Source organism: Octopus bimaculoides, chromosome 1 (assembly GCF_046866305.1).
Source record: "Octopus bimaculoides isolate indiv1 chromosome 1, ASM4686630v1, whole genome shotgun sequence".
Taxonomy (NCBI): domain Eukaryota; kingdom Metazoa; phylum Mollusca; class Cephalopoda; order Octopoda; family Octopodidae; genus Octopus; species Octopus bimaculoides.
Window position 1 is genome coordinate 147,722,962 of NC_142928.1, and position 26,021 is coordinate 147,748,982.

Consider the following 26,021-nt stretch of genomic DNA (forward strand, 5'->3'; position numbering starts at 1 on the left):
CAGTCCTCAGTCAAATCGTCCAACCCATGCTAGCATGGAAAGCGGACGTTAAACGATGATGATGATGTTGTTAGTTCTACATTATTCAGTGAGATCCTTTTTATTGTTTTGATATGGTAGTGTGATTTGGCTGCTATTTCAAGCAAGTTAGTGACAGCTATAGGCCCCCTTTGTTGGGAGGTTTTTTGCTGTGGTGATGAAATGAAGAAGTCTTTCAGTTTATGATATAATCAGTACTAGTAGTTGGAGGAGGGGGAGAACTTTCAAGGGTAGTTGCTCAGAGTAAAAACAGCTGGACGGATTTAGGATACTCTAGTCTTTTGCTTTCACTACTTATGAATGTATTCTTTCTGATGACTGCTGTAACAGCATTATTATTAGATGTTACAAGGATAAAAAGGAGATGCATTAGCGAGAGGAATTTCAAGGTGCATTAAATGAGGAATTTGCTAACTACATTGAGTGATTACTAGTAGAAAGAGCCACACTGAAGACTGTGCAGAACATTTTTAGATTGACTATGATGTAGTTTAGGTGCAAGAATGCAGAACAGCTGATGGAATATTTTGGGTAAGAATGCTGCAAGAAGTAAGTCTACTATGAAATTAGCTTGTAAACAACAAATGTTTCCCATTTTGATTTTGCCAACAGAGAGAGAGAGAGAGAGAGAGAGAGAAAAACAAACATACACACACACACACACACACACACACACACGTTTTATTAAGTCCTTTTGTGATTAGGCAATGAACAAAATTAGATAAGAATAAATTGAGTGCTGCTCAACTTACATGAAAATGCTAAAGTTAGCGGTCAGAAACAGAATCAATATTAGGTTCCCTGTGAAATTTGATGAATTATACAATGTCTGTCCTTGTTCCATAATTGTTGCTATTTAATCCCTAGTCAATATTGCTCCAGCAGCTACACTACAAAAAAATCTTTTCTAGTTGACTCTTTTACTCTTTTACTTGTTTCAGTCATTTGACTGCAGCTATGCTGGAGCACCGCCATTTAGTCGAGCAAATCAACCTCAGGACTTATTCTTTGTAAGCCTAGTATTTATTCTATCGGTCTCTTTTGCTGAACCACTAGGTTACGGAGATATAAACACACCACCATCAGTTGTTAAACAATGTTGGGGGGACAAACACACACACACACACATATATATACATATACATATATACGACGAACTTCTTTCAGTTTCCGTCTACCAAATTCACTCACAAGGCTTTGGTCGTCCCGAGGCTGTAGTAGAAGACACTTTGCCCAAGGTGCCACGCAGTGGGACTGAACCCAGAACCATGTGGTTGGTAAGCAAGCTACTTACCACACAGCCACTCCTGCGCCTACAAGATCATTATTTTTTTGCGATCATTATCATTTTTTTTTTAAAGATATATTGTATCTAAGACTATATTATTGTGTTCTTCCTTCATAGAATGGTGAGTGTACTTTGAGGAAGATTTCGTTACTGCTATTTCTAGCAGGTTTCATGATTGTGAAAGAGCTTCTCTCATTACTATCCTAGTCTTTGAAGCCTTCTTAAAAGTTTTCAGATTTTCATTACTTTGGTGAGTTATGTTGATGAATTGTAGAAATCCAATATTTGGTGTAAACAAAAGAAAATATAATCTAGAAATTAATTTGAATATATTACTAGTTCCTTCTTTGCATCTGTTGATGAACAAAGGGACAAAATTGTTAAGAATCCTTAATCTACAACAAACATATGTGATATTTGGAGCACAAATACTGCCAGAGATTTTTTGAATATCATTGAGGTTGTTTAACTCCAGCTCAACCTTGATTTAGCAACATATAATAGACATTTCTTCCAATCATCACCTCTTCCAAGTCTTTTTTTTTTTTTTTTTGACCATGTAATGTATCCTTTCTTACAACCATAACTGTAGGGTTTGATTTGAGTGAGATATTACTATTGTTTCTAGCAACTGAAGGGGCCACCTAGAGGCTCCCTTACATTTGTTGTAGTAGTAGTAGTCACTACCAGGTAGATGTAGGTAATGAATCGTAAGAGAAGGTCTCTTAGTAGCTGGTGGTTTCAGAATTAGGTAAATAAATGATGATGATGGTGGTGGTGGTGGTGGCACTACGCTTGGCATGTATATGTTTTTAGTATGTAGATGTATGTGTATAAGAATCTACATGCACACACATACATTATAATCCAATGAAATGCTCTTGAGGTCTTCCTACAAAATATGTGTTTGGTGTAGATTAACTGTATGCTTTCATTCTTGACATTGAAGTGAAGTAATATAGTTTCTGCTCTTCCTGTATTTCTAAAGAAATTGAAATATTAATTTTCAGTAACTTCCATTTTGCTACTTTTGAACTTGTATTGTTGATAATTTTTTTTTTCTGTTGATAGATAGTGCATCTTCATCCAAACACAAAAGCTAATCATTGTTAATCCTAAATTTGATTGAATGTTTTGAAAAGAAAATCAGTTGCAAAAGTCAAAGTGTATAATATACAGAAGTGCCATGTGGAGAGAAAAAATAAAAATAAAAATAAAATGTTTCAGGCATTCTCTAATGAAATATTAGATAATTTTTCTCCTTGTGATACACCAGCTGATATAATCCACATTTTAAACATATCAAATGAAAGTTTAGTTGACGGTGGTTGGTGCAAAGAAGATTGTTTGATGTAGAAGTTGATAGCTATGTTAGTGCTAACATATTTAAAATGCATAGAAGTAACTTGCTCATTAAGTGTGTTTGTTCTGATTTAACTGTTTTTCTTTCTACCATCATTCTTTTAAGTTGTTACACCTCATCATCATCATCATCATCATCCAATGTTTTAAATCTGGGTTTTATCCCTGTTAACAGAGGTGGCCAGATCTACCTCAATGCCATAGCAACTGCCTTCACATCATCTTGCCATCTTGTCTGGTTTTTGGCGTCCTCTTTTTTCAAACCAACCCTCCCAATCTCCTTCGCCACCTGTCCCCTCCACCTTTTCCTTGGTCTACCTCGCTTTTGCACTCCATTTACTTCAGATGCAATCGCCCTCCTCAACACATGCCCATACCACCTCACTCCATTCGCCCTTGCCACCCATTCCACCTATTAGTGTTTATTTACTAAAACTGTGTGTGTGTGTGTGTGGGTATATATGTATCATCACCATCATCATCATTTAGCATCCATTGTCCATGCTGGCATGGATTGGAGTTTGACCAGGGCTGGTAAGCTGAGGGTTGCATCAGACTCCAGTCTGATTTGGCATGGTTCCTGCGCCTGGATGCCAACCACTCCAAGAATGTAATGGGTGCTTTTATGTATTGACAACATTGCCTCCGTGGGACCCATGCATATATATACACACACACATACACACACAAAATAATCAATATATTTATTATAATTACATTAGTCAATTCACATTGCCTACTCATGGAAGAACCAATGTGCAGAAGAACCAACAATAAATACTATTACATATACATGTGGAATTTCTAGTAATCCTTGATTGATATAGAGCTAAACTGGTATATACTTGAATAAATATCCCTAGGAGAGAACACTCTCTTTTCACACAGATCTATATATATATATATATATATATAATAATATTAGGGACAAAATCCAAAATTACAGGTAAAAACTCAATTAAAATAAATTTATAAAAAATCAAAATGAAATGAGTTCTTGAAACTTGGTTATTTTCCCTAAAACTATATATTTTATATATATATATATATATATATATATATATATATATATATATATATATATAGCCATTTTAAGGCTGCTAATACTGGTAAAACTATGCTTTGCTGAGGAGGCTTAATAAGCCTGAAGCATATTCAGAGCTGTTACCACACTGCTAAATATCAGACCCTTCCTCACCTGCAAACTTTTATTCTATTTTCATTTAATTTGAATTATAAGGTTGGCTCTTCTACATTTTTCTAGACTCAAATTGATTATTGATTTTTTTTCTCTTTACTCGAGGCATAAGTTTTATTAAATTTTCTTGGTTTATGTTAACACAATCTTTTCTAGAAATACATAACTACATTGCTGTTAGGCTGTTAATGTTTTAAATTCATGGATCATGAAAAAAAAAAAAAAAATTTAACTAGAAATAATTATGTGATATGGAAATTGGTATTAATGTAATTTTCAGTTTTTGGGTAGATTCAGGATAACACTCTGTACATGTTTTAGTCTTATTCTGACCTCATCAAAGTTTGATAATGAAGGACTAATTTATTGTAAGGCCTCAATTATCCCCTTACATAGCTGCTATACCAAGATGTTTGTATAACTACACTCGGAGTGGTTGGCGTTAGGAAGGGCATCCAGCTGTAGAAACTCTGCCAAATCAGATTGGAGCCTGGTGTAGCCATCTGGTTTCACCAGTCCTCAGTCAAATCGTCCAACCCATTCTAGCATGGAAAGTGGACGTTAAACGACGATGATGATGATTTACTATGAATATTTTCTTCATGAGCTTGTCAAACATTATAAGGACCGTTTTGAAACAATAAAAGAGAAACAAAGGTGCAAACTGAGGTCAAACTAAGTACCAGCTGATTGCGCATGGCTTGGTGGTGAGGGTATTTGGCTCAAGATCATAAGGTCATGAGTTCGATTCTCAACAGTGCCTTGTGTCTTTGGGCAAGACTCTTTATTTCATGTTGCTCCAGCCCACTCAGCTGGCAAAAATGAGTAGTACCTGTAATTCAAAGGGCCAGCCTTGTCACATTCTGCGTCATGCTGAATCTCCCTGAGAACTATGTCAAGGGTACGTGTGTCTGTGTAGTGCTCAACCACTTGCACGTTAATTTCACGAGCAGGTGTTCTGTTGATCAGATCAGCTAGAACCCTTGTTGTCCTAATTGACAGAGTGCCAATTTTACCAGCTGCAACCTGTATTTTGAGCTTGATGATGGTCACAATACATGTACCTTCCCATCATCAATTTTCTAAACTCTGCTGTTTTCTGTTAAGGTCTTGAGCATAATTTTGGAAGGACACCTGTGATCCGTCCTCCAGTGAGTTAGTTACAAGTGGGGACTTAACTAGAGAGTAACTCTGGTTGTCACAGACAGTGCCTAGAAACCTGCAACTGTCTTCTCATTATTTTGTTGGTCGACTGAGGGAGATAGCCATAGAGTGGTTTATTCGCTTACTGTATGTATATTTTTTTTATCAGTGATAATTTTCTAAGATAATATCAATGTTTCCTCATGTAAGAGCCATGTCTTGTTAGAATAGATAGAATGGCAAGGTATAATGTCTTGAAGCATTTAATTTATGTTTCTGTATATTCTGAATTTGACTCAACTTAGATGCTCTCGCTTGCTCGCTGGCAGGCAGAGAGAGAGAGAGAGAGAGAGAGAGAGAGAGAGAGAGAGAGAGATCAAACATCAGAATTCAAATAAATCTGTGTCAAATCATTAATGCCAAATAGATGGCACCAAAATGTCTATGCCAAAATTTCTCATCCCCCTTCCAGTCAGTTGATAAAACAAAGTGCCAATAAAGTACTTCAATTGGTGTGATTGAACTAGATACCTCCCCACAAATTTGTGGTCTCATAATATGATTTCTTATATATTTATGGGCTAAAAGTATATAAGGTATTAGATAGATAAAGAGCTGATAAACTATGAGTTTTTCTTTTCTTTTTTGTTTTGTTCTGCAGAATATTTAATATTTAACTCCTTTTTCACTTAACTGAAGAGCTGTTACTTGCAATAGACAGGTGTTGTTTTCCATCTAAGAAGAATTTTATCTCATTTACTTATTGCTATAGAAACTGCAGTAATGGCACAAAATAAATCAACGAACTTAATGACATGAAAATAATATCAGAATTTCCCTAAGCTCTGCATTGACAATGTGTTTTAACAAAACTTTACCTAATTCTTTTGCTTCCCTGAGTGAGTAATGGTAGCATTGTAAAGAAAGCTAATTGACTGAGAGCTGAGAGGGGTGGAACTGGAGTTGATTGAACAAACTGGTAACATTATAAAAGCATGATTTTCAAAGTAGCTCGGTTAGTTAGCTCCTGGGTGTTATCCAGTTCTTTTCTCTTCCTCCCACAGAATAATAGACTATGTGTGGGTGGGTGGTGGTGCTGGTGGTTTGAGGAATTACAAAGATTTTCCTGTTCCTAAAAGTGCTATAGGTAGCAGTGTTATAAAGCACTGACCTAAATGAATGTGCTACAATGTTGAATTTTCTTAGAAATGGATTTTTTAATTTTTTGGGTTTTGATAATCAATACTTACATTTTGATTAGTCTTCAAATAATGTCTTTAAAAAATTAGATTTATATAACAAAGTGAGCGAAGGGAAATAATTCAAATGAGCCAAATGCATAAATTTAAATACTTCAACTAAGTGGCGATGTATGTAAATCTTTGCGAAAAAGAAAAAAATTCTAAATGAATTGAAATTTGCCTTATCATTGAATAAAGAAAAGAAAAACATTGTGGCACTTGCTAATGACTTTGGAAGACAATAGGAGATAATATCACTTAGAAATAGCTGATCTTTGTTAGCAGACACAGTGACAGCTAATAGATGTATTTCTGTGTTATTAGACCTTATCAGCTAAATATTGTTCACCTTGCTTTTTTTTCTTGTTGAACTAAGAAAGAAATTTCAAATCATTTAGAATTTTCTGTATGTATCATTCAACTCATCCCCATCTACTTGAATTATCTAATTTCATGCCAGTACCCCACTTAGGCTATTTCCCATGGCCAATTTATCAAACCAACCTGAGAAGGCTATACTTTGCTTACATGGTCTAATAATGCTGTAACCTATTTTAGTACATAATACAGTACATAAAACATTTGTAGAAAAATGTATTACAGAATGAATAAAGGTAATGTACTACATGTTATGCGTTAGTCGTTAAATCTAGCTGTGGTGGTGATAGACAAGAACATCACACCAAATAGTAAAACAAAATTTGAGGAAAGTAGTGGAGTTCTGCATCATTTTAGTGGCATTATTACTCTGGATGCAAAAATTGAAGTGAGGAAGTAAAAGGGTGGAGGAATAAATTGGAAGGAAATATCGTTTGACTAAATTTAGCAGCAAGACTAGGTCGTTTGAATTGTACATATAAGGAGTACTAAGGAGAGGAGAGACATGTTGGCAAGTGTGTTGGGATCAATGAAAAACAAGGTCAGTTGAATTGGTGCACACACAAACAAGGTGGAAGAAAGAACATAGTTTCAACTAACATTAAAAAGAAAAGTGTATTGTTATTATTGTTTTTAAACTTATTAGAATTTTCATGGGTTTCTTTAAGGAGACCATAAGAGACCATATCCCCAAAATTGTGGTCAGATATTACAATCTATGTAAGTTCAAGAATTCTGTTACCAGTCCCAGTATGAAAGATGCCCATATTAAATTTCTTCCAGTTATTTCCCCTTTGAGAGTCAGTAAGAATATCCATTAAGTTTCTGTTTTCTTTCTCTAATAAAAAGGCAGATTTCAGTTACTTAAATCTTTTGTTTTTAATACGTCATTCAATGCATTACTATCTTCCAGGGTTAGATTTGTTTTATTGTTTTGTAAGATTTTAATTATCTGCTAAGCAATTTACAGACTATTAATTTTTAAAAATTATTTTGTATTTTAATATCTCTTCAAAAAATATTCAATTTCCTTTCCCATTATCTTATGCTTTGAGTTGGTTTTACTATGTAACTATTATGTAACTTTAATTTTTATGGCCATGTGATGCATAAAAAGGTGCCAATCTCTAACTGTGGAGGGAGCCTGTGGGAGAGGTAGATCCAGGAAGACATGGAATGAGGTAGTGAAATATGACCTTTGGATGTTGAGTCTCACATTGACGATGACAACTGACCTAGACTTTTGGCAATTTGCTGTGCTTAGCAAGACGTGTCAAGCTAAGTGAAATAGTTGTGGCCTGTGCTGGTGATACGCAAAAGGCAACTGTACCATTGACATGTAAAAAACACGTGTCCCAGTGACATGTAAAAAATACCTGATATACTTTAAGAAGTGGTTGGTGTTAGGAAGAACATCCAACTGTAGAAACCAAACCAAGCAGACTGGAGCCTGGTACAGCTCTCCAGTTATCAGTTCCAGTCAAACCATCTAACTTGTGCCAGCATGGAAGATGGGCACTAAATGATGATGATGACATATATACAGGACACTATTAGTTCTTTAGCGTCATTATTTTTATGCACTCATCATGAGTAATAAGTTTGATACTTATTGTGTTTGATGATGAACAGTGACTAAAATCAGTGACTTTTTAGCATCATTTTCAAGCTGTCTGACTAACAGCATGTTCAACAATGGCAATGAATTGGGTTATTATTCATTAACAGTTAAACAAAATATTTTGCAACTACTATGGTGTAAATGTTCTTCCAGTTATTTTAAAATAGTATTTTATACTTTATACACTTTACATTATATATATATATATATATATATATATATATATATATATAATACACTTCGTATTCTTTATATGGTCTACATTTTGTAGACTTTATATACCACAAACTTTATACACCTTACACACACACACATATATTTGTGTGTGTACTTTTGTATTTGGTTAGAGCCTTTTTCTTGATGGATCCTTTCACATGAAATGTATTTATTATTATTGGCATAATGGCCTTTCTGAGATACAACACACACACATGCATGCACCCCCCCCCCCATATACTTTATTTAGTTGTTGACTTCACAGTCTTTAATGTGCTGGATACAATGCCTCATGGTATTTGTTTCAAATACCAAGCTCTTGAATTCAAATTTGCTTTTCAGACTTTTAGGATTATTAAAAGAAAAGTAACAATCTAGTCAGCAGATTTGTGGAGCTGTAAGAAAACTAGACAAGATGTCTTGTGGTATTTGTTACTTGTACTTGTGGTAGCAGTCACCTGAGGTGATTTGAGCTGGCTGCAACCAATGAATTCATCACATCTTTCTCAAATGCTGACCACATCCAACTATCAATCACAGTTGAGGCTGTAATGGACACCCACTCCCAAAGACCATAGATGCAGAGGCTCGATTGTGCTTCCATGTTCACCTTTACCATTGCCAGCCACATTTTCAGTTGTCCTCCAGTTTGTGTAAGCCACCATAAGAGGGAAGCCAGTTTGGCCACCTTGTGAATGAATTCCCCTGAGGCTGACAGAGAGTATGATTAAGCCACCTTAGATGTCTTGTTAGTAGAGCTTGTTGCAGAGAGCTGATGTAGTTGTGTTGTTGTATTTTGGAGTTCAAAATGAAGTCCCATGGGCGAACACACAGAATTCAATGTAGGCGGCAGTGGTTTGAAGACTTTGAGTTTTTGGAGATCTTCAGCTCTCACTGGCCAGGATTCACATCTATAGAGTGTCCTGAAATTAAATCCCACCATCACCACTTGGTACCTTTGGGTGCCTTTAGTGAATCCCACACTGTTGCAGTCAGGCCAGGTCCTTGGTTTGAGGATAAAGTTTTTCCTCCTACTAGTCTTGGAAGCCCTGTAAAGGGTTACAGGCACCAAAGATAAGGAAAGTACTTTATATAGAATGCACTTAATGTACTTTATTCATCATACACTATATATTTTTTAGATGTGGGCATGGTGTAGGTGAAGATAAGGCTGTGTGGTTAAAAAGTTTGTTTTTCAACTTCCCAATCACTTGGTTCCAGGTTCAGTCTCACTACCTGTTACCTTGTAAGTGTCTTCTAAACTGGTCTGATCTAAACCTTTTGAGTAGATTTAGTATATGGAAAGTGAAAAAGCAGTCCTCTCTCTCATTCTCTCTAACTCCTTCCCTCCGTCCCCCTCTCTCCCCGTCTCTTCCTCTCTCTCGTGTGTATGTGTATATATTTGTATAAATATATAGTGTTAGTCTATGTTTGTCTGCTTGTCTTGTCACCGCATGATAGTTGTAAATGATTCTCATTATCATACAAGCAATGTCATTAATTTCCAATATTCTGTGATGATATCTTGGGTTATGAGGAAATATTATCTTGCTTGGTAACAAGTGAGGGTTGGTGACAAGAAATGTATCTGGCCATAGAAAATCCGCCTCAACAACAAGCATGGCAAAGTAGGCATTAAAATGATGACAATGATGCTAATATGTATGTGTGTATATATATATATATATATATATATATATATATATATATGTGTACATAAATATACACCCACCATTTGCTATATATTTCACACTTTCAGCAGTAGTGATTTATTCAGTTAGAATTACACACATGTACAATGACAGCAGCTGTGAACTTGAAAGTGTTAAAGTCAATGAGACAACCCGTAAAGTTAAGGCAAAATTATGTGTATGACACTGTTCTGATTTCATCTGACCTTTGGCTTTTAGTTTTTGATAGTCTCACACAAAATGTTATGAATTCCATATGTTAAATTTATCTAAGTAACCTAATTTTAGTTTTTTTTTTCTCCTTACTGAAAGTACATTGTTTCCTGTGGCTTTTTAAGGTAAAGGACTTGAAGTGTTGAGTTCACATTATGTAACAAAAAGATATCCCCCTCCTGTCCCATTTTAAATTCATTTTTAACTGTGGGTATTTTTTGTTTCGTTTTTAGGATAAAATAGTTTAGGACATAAATCTAGAGTATATGTTGGGTTTTCTTTATAAATTAGTCAATAATTGGAAAAGTAATTATGTTGACAGTCACAGCAGACTATGAATTGGTAAGGTGTCAGCCTACAGACTGAAGGTAAGCTAGCTATAGATCATGTTATATAGCTAGCTTCAGTCAAGAAGGGAACCTTTACATGAATGCTCTACCTGCTAGAAATAGCAGCCTGGTTTCTGTCATATCATGTTCAACCATCTTAAAATGGGAATATGTTGGATAAGGAGATTTTGGATACATACAGATATATAAAAAAGAAAAAAATTCAACCCATAATAATCACAGTTGAATTGCTTTTTTATTATCGGTGTGATTAATGTGGATTGATGGGACTCAGCTATAACATGTTGCTGGTTTGAACCAACAGCTGAGTCTCATAGTCTTAAAAAATGGAACAAACACTAGTTGCTCGTCTTGCTAGAAATATCAGTCAAATCTCTTGAATATCAAGCTTTCTGTCTTAAAAATAGGAAAGATGTATTAGATAATGTCATCTTAGAAATGCTAAAACAATGATCACAGTTGGACTACCCTTGATAATAAGTTGGCTCTTTCAGAGCTGACCTGTGGCTAAATAATGAAAGTTTTCATCAGCTCATGTCTCCTATTTGAAATAGGTACTGGTTGAGAAACTTGCTTCTCAATCACATGTTTTGAAGTTCAGGCCCATCACTTGGCATTTTGTGTGTCTTCTACCTTAGCCCCAGGATGACCAAAGCTATGTTGGTGGGTTTAGTTGAAGGAAACCAAAAGATGCCTAATCAAATGTGTGTGTGTGTGTGTGTGTCCTCATCTCAACGTCATGTGATAGTTGTAAACATGTGTCACTGTCATACAAGCAGTGTCATTTATTTCCAATTTTTTTATGAAAGTATGTGGAAATATTACCTTGCTTGGAAAGAAATAAGGGCTGGTAACAGGAAGGGTGTTCAACCATACAAAATTTTCTTTCCTGGATTGTATCTGATCCATATGAGCATGGACAAATGGATGTTAAAAGGATGATGTTGATGATAACTAAGAAATGTTTCATATAGGCGGAGGAGTGGCTGTGTGATAAGTAGCTTGCTTACCAACCACATGGTTCTTGGTTCAGTCCCACTGCGTGGCATCTTGGGCAAGTGCTTCAACTATAGCCTCGGGCCGACCAAAGCCTTGTGAGTAAATTTGGTAGACAGAAACTGAAAGAAGCCCGTCGTATATACATATATATATGTGTGTCTGTGTTTGTCCCCCTAGCATTGCTTGACAACCGATGCTGGTGTGTTTATGTCCCCATCACTTAGCGGTTCGGCAAAAGAGACCGATAGAATAAGTACTAGGCTTACAAAGAATAAGTCATGGGGTCGATTTGCTCGACTAAAGGCGGTGCTCCAGCATGGCCGCAGTCAAATGACTGAAACAAGTAAAAGAGTTATTTACAGTGAATTAAGTTCAATATCTCTACCAAGATCTCAGAAAAGTAGTAGGAAACTTTATAAGGACTGTGATCCATTAGGTTAGAGCATATAGAATTCAAGTTGCAAAATGATGCTTGTAGAAATAAAGATATTTAGCTTGAAAATTAGATCATATAAGATATTATGTAGAAGATAAAACTTTTATGAAAGTTGTAGACAGATGGGATAAAGTTGAAGGAGTACAAGAAGGCAATAATAATGGTTGTTTCTAATTTAGACACAAGCTCGATAATTTTGAGCAATGTATGTGGGGAGAGGTGTTGATACCATTGACTCCAGTATTTGACAGGTACCTTATATTGTTGACTCCCAAGAGGTGAAAGGCAAGGTTGACCATAGCAGGATTTGAACTCAAATATGATGATTTTCTGTATTGGCGACAAGGTTCCAAAGTGTTGAAAACCATACAAAGACAAATACAGAACTGGGATTGGAGGTTGGGGATAGATTGAATAAGAGGGTGAAACTGAAATTTATGAATGTTTACTTTGGCACAAAGCCACAATTTTGTTCTTATCACTTAGTGAAACTGTCTAACCCATAGCAGCATGGAAAATAGACGTTAAATGATGATAGTGGTATTGGTTGATGTAATTTTTTCTTCATCACATATATTTTTACTAAATAGCCAAATAATATGTGAACTTCAAAGCAGACATGGTTTAGCTTGAAGTTTTCAAGTGTTATTGATATTGACAGTAATGGTGATATAAAGTAAAAAAAATAAAAATAAAAAAATAAAAATTATATTGGTAATATCAGAAGTTGGAATAGTAAAGGCAATAGTAATTGCAAAAGCACGTGTGGAGTGATTTTGCATGATTGTGTATGTGTTGTCAATATTACCAGTTAATTGGTTCCTAGTTATTTTTTATTCACCCTTTTGTTACCAAATTCCTGTTAAAATACATTGCTTTTGTTTTAATTAATTTTGGTAATAAGGAAGAATTTAGTAAAATAACTTTATCATCATTAAACTGGAGTTTGGAACATAAATCAATATGAAATTTTTATGGAAGGTTTTAATTTAGATCATTTTAAAATAAGAAGTTTGTACCAGAGATCCATGGGTGGTCTTGGATGGTTTGATATCAAAAAGGGTTTTGTAAAGAGATAGGTATTTTCAACCAGCACAGGAAAACAGCCCAATATGCTTTGTCAATGTTTTCTTTCTGTTGTGAAGTCAACTTTGTCTTTTATCCCTCCGAGTTGATAAAAAAAAATTTTTTTTTAAACCTGTCCAAAATAGTAAATTGATAGAATTCTTAGAAGGTTGGATACAATGTTTTACTGTATTTGTTCTGGCTTTTTATATACTAAATGCCTATGCAGGTGTGTGGCAAATGTGTCCATATCTAGCTGAGATGTCATCTTTTAAATGGCATGTTGAATTGAAGCAAGTATAACGATGCCCAGGGAAGCTGGAGGCTGCTGATTCTTGCCAACATAATATGGTCTTTAACTCAGTTGACAAACAATATTCATCTGCTCAAACATTGTTTTTGGGTAGCATACATTGGGTTACAAATATTTAAAAAATTATAAAAGAGGAATATTTAATTTTTATCAAATCTTAACATTCTTGTGAAGATGTAAACTCTTAAACTGATAACTTGAAATGCGTGAACTGCTTCTATGTTTGTATAAATATATAGTATATTTGTCTGTAATAATTTGTGATAGCTTGTCTAAGTTCATAGCCTTTATTTTTGTACCATATTTTCTCTGAGTTTCAGTTCTCTAGGTCGTCAGAACCTTTATTCCAAATCTTTAACTACTTTTGACTACAAAAAATTCCATGACAAGCACATACTGTTTGTCAAGGAAGTCAACATCAAATGTTTGTCAACCTGATAGCATAATCAAGGAAGGAGTGTGTGTGTGTGTGTGTGTGTGTTTGTGTTTGGCAGTCAAGACTGAATATTTACATGCTACTTAAAATACTGTTAATCAGCCTTGTAAACATTCTTTAATTAATTGTGTATATATATATATCTCTTTCAGTTCTTTGTCCAATGCCATGGAAAGCAACAAAGTAATGCGTAGCAAAAGTAGAAACAAAAACAGGAACTCGGCGAATAACGCTCAGCTTGAAGCTCCTTCGTCATCTACCCAGAATCAGCGTAGCAGTGGCGGCAGGATTAGCAGCAACGGTCGGAAGCAGCGTCGATTAGAACATCTCAAAATGGAGCGGAAGCAGCTTGTTCTGTGGCGCTGGCCGTTGCGGACCACAAAATATTTTTTATTTGAAGTCTGGCATTTACTTTCCACTTACACAAAACAGTAAGCTCTTGAGAATTTTTTTTTTTTTATCTCACCTCATCCTACTTCTTTCCTGATCAATATTTACCCTTTTGTATTTAAACTGGCCATATCCAACCCAAATATTCTACCTGTTTTATGTTCAAGCTGTCAAGATCCAGCTTCTTATACCTACCCTACAATGTCATTCTAAAGATATACAACCACATCATCAAAATCCCAAACATATAAGATAATACATGATTAATTCAAAACAGCCTGGTGTAGCCATCTGGTTCACCAGTCCTCAGACAAATCGTCCAACCCATACTAGCATGGAAAGCGGACGTTAAACGATGATGATGATGAATGTGAAGAAGAAATGAGCATTATATTTGACAGTAATCTGAATGCTATAGAGTTAATATAACATAGACAGTTCAGTGGTTATCTCCTCATGTTAGTTTTTTTCTCAAGCCAAGGAAATGGTAAAGTCAACAAGAATACATTTACAGGATTGTTCTACAGTAGAAATAGCAGTCAAATCTTTGTTAAATCACACGATATAATCTTAAAAGTGAGAGAATGTAATCTCAGTTTTACAGGAAAAATAGTCAGAACTGTGTACTTATAATTTTGCTTGATTTCTTTAGTTCCTGGGCTAAACAACCAGAACAAAAATTATAACATCTGAAGAGAAAATAATTTTAAGTCCTTCATTAATGAAGCAGGTAAATTTTAGTTTATTTAGGTGATACGAATGATTGGATCCGTTAATGGTCTTATCTCTTCAATCTTACACTGCTTCATTTTGTTTTCACATAGCTGTTTGGAGTGAGATGAGTTAGGAGGCCACATGTTGGAGGAAAAGATTACATGATTGTGAAACTTCTCAGCTGGCCATTCTTGGATCAAAAGGGCTGTGTGGGAGGGAGCAGAATCTTGTTTGGAAGATAACTGGCCTTCTTTCTACCAACCCTTGGTGCAGCACTTCACCACCATGTCCAGAACCTCAGTGTAGACAGTGGTGTTGACCCCCGAGGCCCAGAAGGATGAAGTGAGGCAGTATGACATGATCCTCACTGTTCACAACCCCAGAACAATCAGAGATGGTGGCAACTTGACACACATCACTATGGGTATCTTCTAGAAATCTGTACAGAGCCACTTGCTCTCCTTTTCATTTTCTGATCCTGATTGAAGCTCTTGTCTTGAGGAACCAGAGGATGATGAGTTTCTCTGAATGCTGAAACTTGTTCGGTTGGATCATATGATTTTCTTGGGTTTTCCTAGATGAGAGCTGCTTTCTTTCCTCTTCACGTAAGACTTTCACATAAAGTACAACTCCTGCAGAATCCTCTGACACATGCAACACACGTTTGAGTGGGCCCTGCTGCCCTTTGCTATTCAGTGAGGGATTCTGCCACTCTGAGCTGCTTAATGAAGAAGTTAAAATCTGGTGCATGCCACTTAACATTGTAAGATTGTCTTCTATTTATGGCTTGCTAAAGTTGTTTTCACAACTACCTAGTGCACTCTGTGCACAGAAATGGATTGGGTTCAAGATGGGAGCATTTATTTCTAAACTAAAGGTAACAGCACTCTCATTTACTATACTTACTAGTATCCTGGTGGATAGGAACTCTAATATCCTTCATTTAGTAATAAAGGTTTCTGGTTCCGATTCAGCTTGAAATAATGTATCTTCAGGAATAAGACATTTAATAATATTCAGAAATCAAATTGATTAAAACATAATTCAAAGGCAGGTTAACTAGGAAGTTAGTTTTTGTTTGTGGCAGATGTTCAGGTGCAATAAAGACTGTAAATAAACAGGAAACAACTTCTATCTCATTCCAGGGTGAAAAACTAGAGGTAGTCGATAGCTTCCGCTATCTGGGCGACCAAGTTAGTAGTGGGGGTGGGTGCGCTGAAAGTGTAGCTGCTAGAATAAGAATAGCCTGGGCAAAGTTTAGAGAGCTCTTACCCCTGCTGGCGACAAAGGGACTCTCACTCAGAGTAAAAGGCAGACTGTATGACGCATGCGTACGAACAGCCATGCTACATGGCAGTGAAACATGGGCTGTAACTGCTGAGGACATACGTAAGCTCGCAAGGAATGAAGCCAGTATGCTCCGTTGGATGTGTAATGTCAATGTGAATACCCGTCAGAGTGTAAGTATCTTGAGAGAAAAGCTGAACATTAGAAGCATCAGTTGTGGTGTGCAAGAGAGACGATTGCGCTGGTATGGACATGTGGTGAGAATGGATGAGGATAGCTGCGTGAAAAAGTGCCACACCCTAACAGTTGAGGGAACCCGTGGAAGAGGTAGGCCCAGGAAGACCTGGGCTGAGGTGGTGAGGCAAGACCTTCGTACATTGGGCCTCACCGAGGCGATGACTACTGACTGAGACCTTTGGAAATGTGCTGTGCGTGAGAAGACCCGGCAAGCCAAGTAAGATCGTTGCCATTGCCCCTGGACTGGCTCTTGTGTGGGTGGCACATGAGATGCACCATTTTGAGTGTGGCCGTTGCCAGTACTGCCTGACTGGCTCCCGTAGGATTTTCGAGCGAGATCGTTGCCAGTGCCCCTGAACTGGCTTGTGCGGGTGGCACATTAAAGACACCATTTCGAGCGTGGCCGTTTTCGTGCGGGTGACACGTAAAAGCACCCACTACACTCTCTGAGTGGTTGGCGTTTGGAAGGGCATCCGGCTGTAGAAACTCTGCCAAATTAGATTGGAGCCTGGTGTTGCCATCCGGTTTCACCAGTCCTCAGTCAAATCGTCCAACCCATGCTAGCATGGAAAGCGGACGTTAAACGATGATGATGATGATGATGATGTAGATATAAAAATTTTTTTAAAATGTTTTGCCAGGTTTAATTGTCAGGAAATTTATTCTTACAAGTTGTTATTTTTTTCACTCTCCTGTATTTTAATTTAATCCTTTGGCATTTAAACTAGTCATTTCAAGCCAAATTATTTTACCTGTTTTATGTCAAAATTGGTCAGATCCAACCTCTCACACCTACCTAATTATGTTATTCTGAAAATAAACAATTGCATTATTGAAATCTCAACGCTACAAAATGATGCATGATTAATTCACAACAGGAATAAATAAGCATAACATTTGACATAGTAATCTGAATGCAAAAGGGTTAAAACCCATCATTTATGAATCCCAGTCAAGTATTTTGATTTCTTGTGAGCATTCACCAATTGATTTATCATTTTTTTTTTACTCTCTTTTATGTTTGTTTCCATAGATTGTTTCAAAGAAAACTTATGGTGCTGGCTATCATACTGGTTCTTGTTATATTAAGTGCAGTATATAATCTAAAAGGACCTCACCAACCTTACTTAGCAATGGTGGAAAAGAAACTGTTTTGGTATGCATATTGGATAGGCCTTGGTTTTCTCTCTTCTGTTGGTCTTGGTACAGGCCTCCATACGTTTGTGCTTTATCTTGTAAGTAACCCCTTGTTTTTCAATTTTTCTGTTTTTTTTTTTTTTACAGTCTTACAATATTTCATAATTAAACTTTAATATTTAACACTCATGTTATTTAAATATTCTCAAAACCATGTCAGAGATACAGAATAAAGTATTTTCTTAAATTATGAAAATGTACTACCAGTGGTGCTTATAGCAGTTGTACATGTTAAACATTGCAATTTGTTATCGGATATATATATGATATGGGCATCACTAGCAGAGTTTGTAGCACAACAGATAAAATAATACTTTACATTGTTCAGTTACATCTCTTTATTTTATCCTGTGTTGACTTTTGATTTTTCTGAGCTTGTTATACTAGTCAAGTACTGCAATTAGTTTAATAAAATATTCCCTCTCCTGCAAAATATTTGGCCCTATACCAATAGAAAACAGTGTGTGTACACACATATATATATATATATATATATATATATATACACATACATACATAGCAAATCTTTACAATAAAAATAAGTTGATTCTGTTAATTGGCAAAATGATTTATGCTACATTTTTTAGTTGTAATCAGAATTTCTCAGCATTTGAAGCTCAGAATGCAATGTACTTATTTCTGAACTAAAAGTTACCCCCCCCCCCCCCACAAAAAAACAATGACTTATGTAAGGGTTGAATTGCTAATCTGTTGGTATCAAATGTAACGTAATTTCTATGACGAAAATACAGACCTGAACAACAAGTCTATCAGAATTTCTATTGCTGTCTTGAAATTGACAACTTCAGTAGCTACATATACAGTTTGAATGAGATGTGAGCCAATGCTTAAAACTCTAAGAAATATATCTTATAAAACACTGAAAATATGATCAAAACGCTGTTGATAAACAGCACTGCTGAATATTATCCAGATAATATCAGCTTGGCTGTGTGGTAAGAAGCTTGCTTCCCAATCACATGGTTCCAGGTTGATATCTTTGGCAAGTGTCTTCGATATAGACACAAAACCAACCAAACCTTTGTGAGTGGATTTGGTTGGTGGAAACTGAAAGAAGGCTTTGTGTGTGTGTGTTTATATTTATCTATTTGTAATGTATGTATGCATGTGTTTGTGCTTGTCCACCCACCACCACTTGGCAATTGGTATTGTTACACACCCTGTAACTTAGTGGTTCAACATAAAGAGACTGAGAGAATAAGTACCAGGCTTAAAAAAAAAAATTGAAAATAAGTACTGGGATCAATTTGTTTAACTAAACCCTTCAAAGTGGTGCTCCAACATGGCTGCAGTCTAATGACTGAAACAAATAAAAGATAAGTCGAAGATACTGAGGTGGTATTTTGTGACTGAATGCTCTTGGTGACAGGAAGAACTTTAGAATGTTCCATCCAAATCCATGCCAAGCTGGAAATACAAAAGTAAGAACAGAAAAAAAAAGATTCATATTTGTTATTGTCAGTCATCAACTGAAATATAAAAAAAAAAAAAAAGAATTATTTGCTATATAGGCACAGGTTTGGCTGTGTGGTTTTTGAATCTTGCTTTGCAATCATGTGGTTTTGGGTTCAGTCTCACTGTATGACACTTTAAGTGGGTGTCTTTTATAGCCCTGGGTCAACCATTGCCTTATGAGTGAATTTCGTAGATGGTGTGTGTGTGTGTGTGTGTGTGTGTGTATACATTATATATGTGTGTCTTTGTGTTTGTCCTCACTTCCACTGCATGGCAACCAGTGCTGGTTTGTTTCTGTCCTAGTAACTTAGCAGTTTAACACACAAAAAAAAAATCAATATAAAAAATACCAGATTTTAAAATATTAGTACTGGAGTCAGTAAAAAATAAAAGACATTGTCAGGTAAAATCCTCATCCACTAAAATAAAGGGTTTACTTTTTATCAGGATTTTATTATTTCTTATCCAGTTACACTTATTTTTTTTAGCTACAGTAGTTTTTGTATTGTCTTAGAACTGTATATTCATGAAAAATAGATTCAAAGTATTTTTATCCTGTGTGTGAGAAATATGTGTTCTAATTTTAGGGTCCTCATATAGCATTGGTAACGTTAGCTGCTTTTGAATGTATGTCTGTTGACTTTCCAGAGCCCCCTTACCCTAACAAGTGAGTATGTTTCTTTTCCTATTAATATTGTTTTGCTGTTATTTTAGGAACATCCAGCTGGGGTCTCAAAACTGTCATGTTCTCTTATTTTGTGCAAATCACTTGTTTAGCTAGGGTTATTGTCATTGAGAGCCATTAAAGGAAATCAGTTCTGGCTTTTGTAAAGTTGACTGTTATATAAACATGAAGTGCCAGTTTTTTAAAATTTAGAATCAGAATAAACTTGTCAGTTGTGTCACTTCAAGCATTGAAAAGTCAGTTTTGTTGATATCATTGTAAACTTAATTCATGTGTTAGAGTAATGTTTATCCTAGTTCTTTTACCCCACTTTTTTTATTTTCTTCTTTTTGATAATTTTAAACATTTGTTGTTATTGGATGGGTTAGAAAGTTCTGCAAACCCATGTTGTTAAATCAGGTTTTATAGTAGAATAGTGTTGTATATGTCAGCTATGAAATTGAGATGACACCTGTAATTTGGCTTGATAGAGCAGACTAAGACAAATAAGTATATTACATTTATCTAACAACACAAAGTTTTACCTTATGATTTATTAGCCAATTCCATCTGACCCATGCAACTATCGAGAAGCCTACATTAAAACAGTGATGATAGTCCATCACTTTAACTCTACAGCTGACACAACACAGAATTGTTTGTCTAAAGAATTCTAAAAAAAAAAAAAGAAACAGTATTATGGTAATCCATGCTGCACTTAAGGACTATAAAAATATGACTGTTTCAAATCTCTGGAAATTGTTATATTCTTTGTTTTTCCATCTGACTGATAAAAGTCATTAATATTATAAGACCAAATCTTATTATAAGGTGGCAAGCTGGTAGAGTCATTATCATGTTGGATAACATGTTTTGTGGCATTTCTTCCAACTCTTTATCTTCCGAGTTCAAACCCTGCCCAGGTCAACTTTGCCTTTCATCTCTTTGGAGGATCATTAAAATAAAGTACCAGTCATGTACTGGGGTTAACGTAACTGACTCGTCCCCTCCCATTAAAATTGCTGGCCTCGAACCCAGCAACAGCCAGGCATCTCATTCAGTGGGAATGTTGTGATCATGATCACTTATATGCCATGCAAACTGGATAACCAGTCTTATGAGTCCAGAACCCAAGGAAGAAAAATAAAGTTTTACTCTATACTCACTATATTTACAAATAGAATATTGTCCTTAAGACAGATTGTTATATTAGACCTGAAAGATGCTGGATCAAGATGATAAATTATGCTGCCCAGTACTGGTAGAGGTATTATAATTATAGCAATGTGTATATTATATTTAATACTGAATTCTATTCTCTAGCTTAAACTATTGATAAGGCTGTCATATATTTTGATGTTGATGTGGTTCTTAAAACAAGATGGATATAATTGATTAAGTCATAATAAAATTAAATTTTATGTATGTGAGATACACTGTTTCTCATTTACTTCAGTTAGAAATTTACTCAAAACAATATTTCTGTTTGTTCCATGTGCTTTAGATGAGTTAGTAATTTCAAAATTTTCTGACTATTCATCAGAATTATTTGTCCGTCAGTTGAATCAAAAACCATGTCTATATGGATGATAATGAGTAAAGTACGAATGGAGTCTATAATGTGGGTAAGTTGCTTTTGTTTTTACTTTAGGTCTAAGTATGTATGCTCAGATATACATATGTGGTTATACATTCAGTTTAGTCTCTCTTGATTGGCACAGTTATGGCTGTGTAGTTAAGAAGTTCACTTAACAGCTACATGATTCTGCTTGTTTGATCCTGTTCTGCAGCACTCTTGGCAAGTGACTTTTATCATAACCTTGGGTTAACCAAGATGGAAGCACCAAAGAGAAAATTGATGACCTAGTGCATTCAAATAGAAATATGTGGTGGTTTATTCTGCTTCAGTTTCACGGACACACTTTTGTCATTTCCTCAGTAAACTAGAGGTCATTATAGTAGCTGTAAAAAAAGGCAAATAGTGGAGACAGCACACAGGTCTCTAAAAGCTGTAGCATGTCTGTGAGTGATTTGCTGCTAATCAGTCAAGTGATTTTTCTCTGGATGTCATCTAGGACCTTTGTGTGTGCAGCAGCAGCACCACCATCCGAAATGTGGGGATTAATGCTCTGTTGTGGAGTGGACCTCACCATAGCTTTGAAGAATGTCAAAAATTGTTGGGGGATGAAGTATTTTCTGGTCCTGATGAAAGGGCCAGTCTTTGCGATGCAATCCTATCTATGTTAAGGATGTACTTTTGGCAGAAGAGATCATTGCTGATTGTGAGGCCTAAAATTTGGAACAGTTGTGTGAGCTTTAGTTGAATGTTGATCATGTTTAGGGGTGAGTGCAATGATGTTTTCTTGATATGAATAGTGATTGTGTTTTTTGTTGTTGAAAGAGACAAAATTGGCATGGCCCCACTAGAGGGTGATTATGAGATCTCCATTCATGGAAATAGAGCAGGTTTGATGTATAGTGTGGATGTTGCATGTGAATGATGTGCAGTTGGGGAAGGTTAGGGAAGAGTGGGTGTTGTAGGCCTATTGGAATGTAGGTTATTGATATATAGAAGAAAGAGTGTTGGCGACAGACCTGAATCTTGGGGCTCCTGAGAGCTGATGGTGTGGAACAGAAAGAACTCATTAAAACAAGCCAGATAATGTGATCTGATGTGAAGCTGTCAGTCTAAAAGATGAGACTGACAGAATCTACTAGGAGATTTGTATGGTAAACATAGTTGAAAGCTTTGCTGGTCTTGAGAACAACAGTATTACTTTCATTAACCCTTTAACGATCAGATTATTCTTTCAAATGTAATACCTATTTATTCACATTGTTATGAATTAATTATACGTTATCTCATAGCTCTGAGATTTTGATGGTGTGACTGTTTACTTTTAGAAAAACATTGTAGGGTAGGTGTGAGAGGCCAGATGTGGCCGGCATGAACATAAAACAGGTAGTATATTTGGGCTGGATATGGGCAGTTTAAATGCTGAAGGGCTAGATTTCTTCTTACCCCCACATAGGGTTTGGTCAACCAGTTCAGTCTTGACCATTTTTTCAGACACGGCTTATCCAGATTATATTATCCATTATGTTCCTCTTTTATTTTTTAAAGTGATAGTAATGTGGGATTTAAGAATAATTTGGCTGTTATTTCTTGCATTTTGTTGAACCACATAGAGGGTCACTCATTGGTGTATGTGTGTGTATTTACCTAACTCTAAATTGAAGTATCACTGATTTTTTAAATAATTTTAACAATTAATGTTGTCAAACCAATAACGAAAACAACTCAACTTCCAATTGTTTTTCAGGGAGCTGGAACAGCTATTGGTGAGCTGCCCCCATACTTCATGGCCAGAACATCTCGTCTTTCAGGATCTGAAAGTGAAGAAGAAGAACTCGGTGAACTAGAAGAGCTGGTGCGCGAAAGAAATGCTAACCCTGGGGAACTAGTATGCAAATTATTTAATTCATAATATTAAATGACCATTGCAAAGATTTATATGTACAAGTGTTTATATTTTATTTTCTCATATATCAGCATAGGTGTGGCTGTGTGGTGAGAAGTTAGCTTCCCAACTACATGGTTCCAGGTTCAGTCCCACCGTGTGGCACTTTATGCGAATGTCTTCTGCTCTAGCTTTGGGCTGACCAAAGCCTTGTGAATGGATTTGGTAGATGGAAACTGAAAGAAGCCTGTTTTGTGTGTGAAGGTGCATGGTCTAGTGTTTAGAGTATTTCACTCACAATTGCTAAATCATGGGTTCGATTCCTGAACTGGGTGACATATTGTGTTCTTGAGCAAAACACTTCATTTCACATTGTTCCAGTTCACTCGGCTGTAAATGGGTAACCCTGTGACGGAGTAGCCTTCCTATCAAGGAGAATGTTGACCTGCTCACTTAGCCAGCAGGGTGACCTCATTCAAAAGCTAAAGCAATGCAAAGCACATTGTGACCACTGATGTATAACAACATCCAGTAGTCTGGTTGATATTGTCATTACTGTAATGTGTGTGTGTGTGTACGTACCCTTGTCTAGACATCACATCATCATCATCATCATCATCATCGTTTAACGTCCGCGTTCCATGCTAGCATAGGTTGGACGATTTGACTGAGGACTGGTGAAACCAGATGGCTACACCAGGCTCCAATCTGATTTGGCAGAGTTTCTACAGCTGGATGCCCTTTCTAACGCCAACCACTCAGAGAGTGTAGTGGGTGCTTTTACGTGTCACCCGCATGAGGGCTAGTCACGCGGTACTGGCAACGGCCACGCTCAAAATAGTGTTTTTTACGTGCCACCCGCACAAGAGCCAGTCCAGGGGCACTGGCAACGATCTCGCTTGAAAATCTTTACACATGTCACGGGCACAAGTGCCAGAAAGGCGACGCTGGGCACAGGTGCCATCCTGATTTCGCTTTCGCTTGCCCCAATAAGTCTTCGCAAGCTGAGTTTCATGTCCAATGAAGGGGACGACGTTGGCATGGGTGCCAGTCATCGGTGGTAAATGACCTATGGTCACCATACTTGTGAGGTTGTTTATTTTTAGGCTTCCATGGAAAACATGTCTGGCCTTGGCGAAATATTATCTTTTAAGGAAACAAATAAAGGTTGATAATAGGAAGAGCATCTGGCCATAGAAGATCTGCCTCAACAAATTCTGTCTGACTCATGCAAGCATGGAAAAGTGGATGTTAAATGATGATGATGATATTGATATATATATATATATATATATATATATATATATATATATATATATATATATATATATATATTGTCAGTGTTGACCAACTGAAATTTCATAACATTTATGTTATAAAAATTTGATTAAGATTTTAATAATTTAAAATAGGAACAATTTAATCTGAGATGGATTGGAATTTAAAAGCTTTTAAGAAATTTCTAGAATTTTTCAGAGAAACAACTTTGGAGAAATACTGTAACTAGTTAAACAAGTTAGAACTTAATTAATGTTTTTCTTTTTCTTTTGTTTCAGGGCTTTCTTGATCGGGCAAAGGTTGGCATTCACAACATGATAAAGAAAGTAGGCTTTTGGGGTATCTTGGCTTGTGCTTCTGTAAGTATCATAAGTGTTGTTGTTGTTTCTACTACTGCTACAACTAAAGTGGTGAATTAGCATAATCGTTAGCACGTCAGGCAAAATGCTTAGCAGCTTTTTGCATATTTATATGTTCTGAGTTCAAATTCCATCAAGGTTGACTTTGCCTTTCATCCTTTCTGTGTCCATAAAATAAATACCAGTTGAGCACTGGGGTCAGTGCAACCAACTTACCCTCTCCCTTGGGATTGCTGGTCATGTGTCAAAATTTGAAACCATTATTATTATTATAAGGTGGCAAGCTGGCAGAATCGTTAACATGCTGGGCGAAATGCTTAGCGGTATTTTGTCTGTCCCTATGTTCTGTGTTCAAATTCCACCGAGGTCGACTTTGCCTTTCATCCTTTTTCAGGGTCAATAAATTAAGTACCAGTGAAACACTGGGGTCGATGTAATCGACTAGCCCTCTTCCCTACAATTTCAGACCTTGTGCCTGTAGTAGAAAGCATTATTATTATTATTATTATTATTATTACTACTACTGTTATTAGCTCTGCCTTAGCAAAGGCAGAGGTATTGTTTTCAGTCATGTTTGTTTGTCTGTGGACAAGATATCTCAAGAACGGCTGCATGGATTCAGATGAAACTTTCAGGGATGTTTGGCCTTGTGACTGGCACGAACTGATTAGATTTTGGGATTGATCCAGTACCGGACAAAGATTATGGATTATTTTTCCGATTTTTTTAACTTAATTTTTGAGAGCTGTCAGGTTCATTTTTAGTATTCTCGTTTGTGAGAGCAGTTGAGTTTATTTCAGATATTCTCATTTTAAAAATCATCTCCATCTAATCGTTAAGAGGACGTTGATGTTGCCTTGGTGGAGGTTTGCACTCTCTGAGTGTTCTTGTTGTTTTTATTATTGTTATTATTATTATTATTATTTTTTTTTTTTTAAAGATATTTTAATTTGATATTATTTTCATTGT

At 36.1% G+C, this 26,021-nt stretch overlaps 1 protein-coding gene across 5 annotated transcripts in view; it reads left to right on the forward strand.

Annotated features, from left to right (window-relative positions):
- The window catches only part of LOC106884322 (vacuole membrane protein 1), a 90,639-nt gene that overhangs the window by 56,356 nt on the left and 8,262 nt on the right, over positions 1-26,021 (forward strand). For all 5 annotated transcript variants that reach the window (XM_014935647.3, XM_014935648.3, XM_089359538.1 and 2 more), the window contains exons 2-7: positions 14,142-14,420; positions 17,651-17,852; positions 19,878-19,957; positions 21,498-21,579; positions 23,278-23,418; positions 24,972-25,052. In XM_014935647.3, the coding sequence (XP_014791133.1) occupies positions 14,142-14,420; positions 17,651-17,852; positions 19,878-19,957; positions 21,498-21,579; positions 23,278-23,418; positions 24,972-25,052 (865 nt within the window). The remainder of the gene's footprint in view (positions 1-14,141; positions 14,421-17,650; positions 17,853-19,877; positions 19,958-21,497; positions 21,580-23,277; positions 23,419-24,971; positions 25,053-26,021) is intronic.